Raw genomic sequence first — 4918 nt, 5'->3', positions numbered from 1 at the left:
TGTTAGTGTTTACAAATGAGTTGTATTTAGGCACTATAACAAGGTATTTTTAAATCAATTAATCTAAAATAACTTTTAATGTTAAAAGTCAGTCCTAATCAACATGGAATAACACTGGAAGCAAAAACTAGACTTAAAAGGAAATGATAGGAAAACATGTTTATTGTACCACAACTATCCATTTCAATGTTTGATAAAAGGAAAAAAAGAAAAGCCAAGTTAATACATTTGTCCTTATGGAGATATGTTGTGGGATTTTTTTTTCAGTTTTAAATATAAGAATTATACGGCAATGATTCGTATTTTGAGTCCGGGTTATTATAAAGTCAAAACTTTTCTCCTGGCTCTTGCATTTTTACACTGCGTTAATGAAACGGAAGATGAATCCTTTTAATCTACAAGGTTCTGATAGTGGACAAAGCTACAGACGAGATTAACTTCATAGCCATTTCTTTTCCTCTAATTGTTTAAAGCTGCATGTAAAATATGGGAGGGTCCAGGATGAATCCGCTGCTGGGGTCGCTGGCGTACTCTCGTAACGACGGCGGCATTGTCAGCAAAGTCTGCTGCTGCGGTCTGCCGCCGCCGCCGCTGGTGGTGGTGCTAGTGGCGGTGGCTTTTTTGTGTTCCTCCTCCTCTTCCTCGTTCAGTCCCACGGGCAGAGGGTTGCTGTAGATGAAGTAGACCCTGGAGTTGTCCTTTGCAGCCTCCGGCCTCCTGAAGAACGCCAGAGGGTTGATGAAGCTGGTCGACCGCTTCACAGCTTTGACCGCCACCGGATTTTCCGGCTCGCCACGAGTCACGGCGCTCTCGTAAATAAGGGCTCTCTTTGACTGCCTGAGGGAACATTTCACATTCAAATTTACATCACAGCTCCCTTCGTATTCATAAGCCCACTGTGAAAAAGAATTTGTTCTCTTTCATTATTTTCTCCATTTTTGCTTTTTTTTTTTTTTTTTTTTTGCCACCGCAAGATTTTAATACGATACAATGGTGAGCCGAGTAAATACAAGCATCAGTTTTTAAATTTCCTCTTTTATTAAACCACTTGTAATTAATGCACAGTCTCATAGAACCTGACTGAGAACAAGAATTAGATTTCAGGAGGCATCATAACATTTCCCAATCTTAAAGGGGCGGTATGATATAATTTCCAGCACAATCAGCTTAACGTCTTGAAAATGAGCCTGTCTCTTTAAGAAGCTCCTGCTCTTGCCGACACTCCTCCTTCCGCTCAGCAGACGGCCAGTTCCACCAGGTGTTTGCTAATTGCTGCAGGCCTCATTGTCACAGTTAAAGTTAGTGTTCATTTGTCGACAAAGCGACTCAAGGTAAATGGCATCCGTTGGAGAGTTTCAAACAGAAAACCACAGCATGACAGACATGACATGTTAAAAACACTAGATACCTGATACCTGTGGGGAAATCTTCTGTGGACCGTCCAGACAAAAGCGAAACTTTTTTGGAAGATGGCTGTATCACAAAACCACCGCTGCAGTTTATAAAGAGAACAACATGCGAATGTTGTTCTCTTTCTAAACTGCTTTGCTTCTTCATGACGTGTGATTTCTGAAGTCTTTAGTTTGTAAACGTATGGTTCACCTCACGTGAGTCATGTAGCAGAGCAATCGTAATCGGTCAACCTGTCAATGGATCAGCAAAACAAAAATGAACGTTTTCTCATTGCCGTAGGGACTTAAATCTGATTCAGACACCGTTTCATGACCTGAAGCAGGTTGTTTCCAATTTGGCAAATTAAAAACTAATTTTGCTATACAGAACACATCAAAATTCCTCCACACAGCAACGTAAATGACTTATTTCCCATTATTGCCACCAGTTAAGGGACGATCACTTTTCCACATTGGACCAGGCTGGTTTGGAAAGCTTCTTCGCCTTAATAAATAAAATCATCATTTAAAAAGTGATTCTTTCTTTTTTTTCCTTTAGTAAAGTTATCTTTGTCTGTAAAATGTATTTGATGATCTGAATCACATAAGTGACAAAAACAGCTAAACATTTTATAAGGTTCTGTACAGCCTGTGAAATTCCCTTAAACTCGAATGAAAAAATGCTGCACGAGTTAATGGGATTGTCCCTCTTTTGTAAGATGAAATTTGGATAAAGATTAAACTTTAAAAAAAAAAAAAAAAAAAAGTTTGCTTTCAACATATAGGCCAATCTTTGCATCTTAGAATCACTTATGACTTTTAGCTATCTAATGAATTGATTAATTATCTTCTTGATTGTAAAAGTTAATTCTTACAGTCAGACAACTTAAACGAGTGTTGTGTTTAACAGAATACTCCGTGTATCGAGAAAACGCCTAAGATTGAGCGTTAAGTGTTTAAGTCAGTGCGACGGCGCTCCAGATACATCAGCGTGTCGTTCCAACGCCGACCTTTAACATCTGAAAGGTGTGAGAGAGACTTTGTGCTGACCTGCTGCGGCTGTAGCAGATGCTGACGCAATACAGGCCGGCGACGGCGAGAACGAACAAGACCAGGCCGATGATGACGATGTTGAACACTCTGACCTCTGGGTGCCACAGAAAAACAAACAAAGCGCCCTGAGCATCTCACAGAAACTCCTGCTTGAAGTCGTTTCTACGTTGCCATACCCACCAAACATGGGCGCGTCCGCCTCCCCGTCCTGTGGTTCAAAACCTATCGTCCTGTTCAGATGGAGTCTCTCCGCCATCGGGGCTCCGCTCATTTCGCTGCCATCGGCGTCCAAAACTGGGAAGAAAGACTCCTCCGAGCCTCCTCTCGCCAGATTCAAGAGAGCTCCCCGACCATGTGACTCAAACGGTTCGGCCGCTGCCATGGCGACACCTTCCCATCTTTTGTCAGTTCCAGTTGGACACCCTCTTTCCTGCCTGTCCGCTGGCCCGGCCGGTTTACTGCTCATTATTCTGCGCAGCTTTCTGGGGGTACACCGAGGGGAGGGAGATGCCATGCTTGTTACACCGTAATGCGATTTGAGTGGTGACCTAGAACCAGTGGGTTTGCATCCACCAAAACAAAAAAGTCAGTAAACACAAAGTTTGTGCGGCTTATGCATTCAAGTCGCCTAGAGTTGTAAATCAATGAAAAGTGACACAAAGCCAAAGTTACATTTAAGTTTATTGCTGTATATATTTATTCTACATCAACCAGTTTTCAAATATTATTTTCATATCTATGCAGAGTATCTGATTTTTGCTAACAAAGTGTTTAAAACTCATGGTACTGAACTGCATGAACTGCTTCGTTTTTTTTTTTTTTTTAATTATTATTCTTCTTGATGTTTACCTCGTTCTTGTGTGTTTTTTCGAAGGCGGCAGCTCAGCGAAGGATTTTAAACTGACAGCAGAATTTCACAAACTCCCAGGAAATAAAGCTCGATAGCTCCAAAATGTCCGAAACAAGCGAGAAATAAGGGAACAAAAACAGCCTTCACTTTTTCCCCCCCCGCCTTTCCGCTTCAGGTCACGATGAACCACGATAGACATTACGTAATATACCAAAGTGCCTAATTAAACTGATTTTATTGTGTTGTTTTAGAAGCTGCCACACAAAATGAACCAGGAAAGAGACTGAGGTATGAAGTCTGTGTGCTTACGAAAGAACTTCTCAAGTCACTTTAAAAGGGATAAAGACACAAGAGAAGAAAACAAGAGCCAGCCAAGAAAAACTGACAAAGAAAAAAAATAGTTATCGAAATTTAGACTTAAAGAGAGTAGAACCTCTATCTTTTCTAACATTTTATTATATGAATGATCTGGTTCACATATTGTTTATCAATATATCAATTCGAAATCATACACACAACTCCAATCGATTCTTATTTCAAAAACAACGATGAAGACAAGACCATTTCAGAAAAAAATCAACTATATATCAGGTTCCTGGAAATTAAAGGCCATTGACTTTTTTTTTTTTTGTTTAACAGAAATTAAAATGGACTTTGCTAAAAAAAATAATAATAATTACCACTTTGCTTTATTGTGCTAATGATTTTCATTTGTAAATGTGTAAATCATACATTCTTGAGAGGTTTCATTTTCAAAATTTCTCAGATCCACCAGGAAGAACATTATATCTGCAGGTATTTACGTGTCTTATCCACTGGGTGGCACTGTTGTAGCCAAAGTTGACTTTTTGAACAGTGTTTCGGTGTTTCCAAACCCCTGTACAGAACAACAGGCTTTTATTATGTACCACTAATGACTCACATTACCACCAAGTGTGCTGCATTTCCTCTAGACCGTACGGAGTGTGAAAGCGTGATGGACAAGCAGCTCTTTGCTGCAGCTGTTAACGCTGCTGCGTTGCAGCAACAAGGTTGAAATCCTCTCTGCGTGGTGTTAGGTTGACCCCACGGACCCTCTGAAATCACTGAGAACCAGCTCAGTGGCTGCAGACTGACAAAGGGTTCACACTTCCAGCTTTCTGCAAGCAACGATGGCCTTCATCAAGCACTATGAATTTCAAATGTTGTATTTTTGAAAGCTCATTAAAGTGTCTTGTAGAACCTTCTCTATTCATATGAACAGAGGAGTCTGTTGGACGTACTGCGTGTTGCTGTCGGCCCCTTCTATAAACGTACTAAATGGCTATTTATATTTGGTTTAACAGTTTGCAGTTAGCTGAACAACAGCTTCAATGTTCATAAAACACGTTAAAAATAATTAAGTGGTTACGTTTAGAAACTCTTCAGACTATGAATGTTAACACGTCCTTACAGTTTTACAGATGCAGTATGTAACTTTTATAAAAACATATTTTTTTTTACATATTTGTCGTGGGCTGTGTGAAGGTTTTCTACTATACAATGAAACACAGGTGCACCCCCACGACACACACACACACACACCCCTACACGCACACTAGTCACAGCAGAACGGTACCAGTAGTCTGGTACCAGTTTCAGTGTT

At 40.3% G+C, this 4918-nt stretch overlaps 1 protein-coding gene across 1 annotated transcript; it reads right to left on the bottom strand.

The window, feature by feature from the left end:
• Positions 1-144: 144 nt before the first annotated feature.
• Positions 145-3425, bottom strand: LOC111608651. Its single transcript, XM_023334140.1, has 4 exons — positions 3294-3425; positions 2625-2992; positions 2442-2538; positions 145-837 (listed from the first exon to the last, which is right to left on the bottom strand). Exons 2-4 carry the CDS (start codon positions 2956-2958, stop codon positions 468-470), a joined length of 801 nt encoding a protein of 266 aa, XP_023189908.1. The 5' UTR covers positions 2959-2992; positions 3294-3425; the 3' UTR covers positions 145-467.
• Positions 3426-4918: the final 1493 nt, after the last annotated feature.

Source organism: Xiphophorus maculatus, chromosome 5 (genome assembly GCF_002775205.1).
Source record: "Xiphophorus maculatus strain JP 163 A chromosome 5, X_maculatus-5.0-male, whole genome shotgun sequence".
NCBI lineage: Eukaryota > Metazoa > Chordata > Actinopteri > Cyprinodontiformes > Poeciliidae > Xiphophorus > Xiphophorus maculatus.
The sequence above is the reverse complement of the archived record's forward strand: the minus strand, read 5'-3'. Positions and strand labels throughout refer to the sequence as shown.

Bases quoted from the DNA above. Each gene is read 5' to 3' on its own strand.
- LOC111608651 (XM_023334140.1), bottom strand. From the start codon at position 2,958: ATGGCATCTCCCTCCCCTCGGTGTACCCCCAGAAAGCTGCGCAGAATA. The intron at 2,539-2,624 runs GTGGGTATGGCA...TGTGGCACCCAG, and splicing joins GGCGGACGCGCCCATGTTTG to AGGTCAGAGTGTTCAACATC. The intron at 838-2,441 runs GTCAGCACAAAG...ATGTTCCCTCAG, and splicing joins ATCTGCTACAGCCGCAGCAG to GCAGTCAAAGAGAGCCCTTA.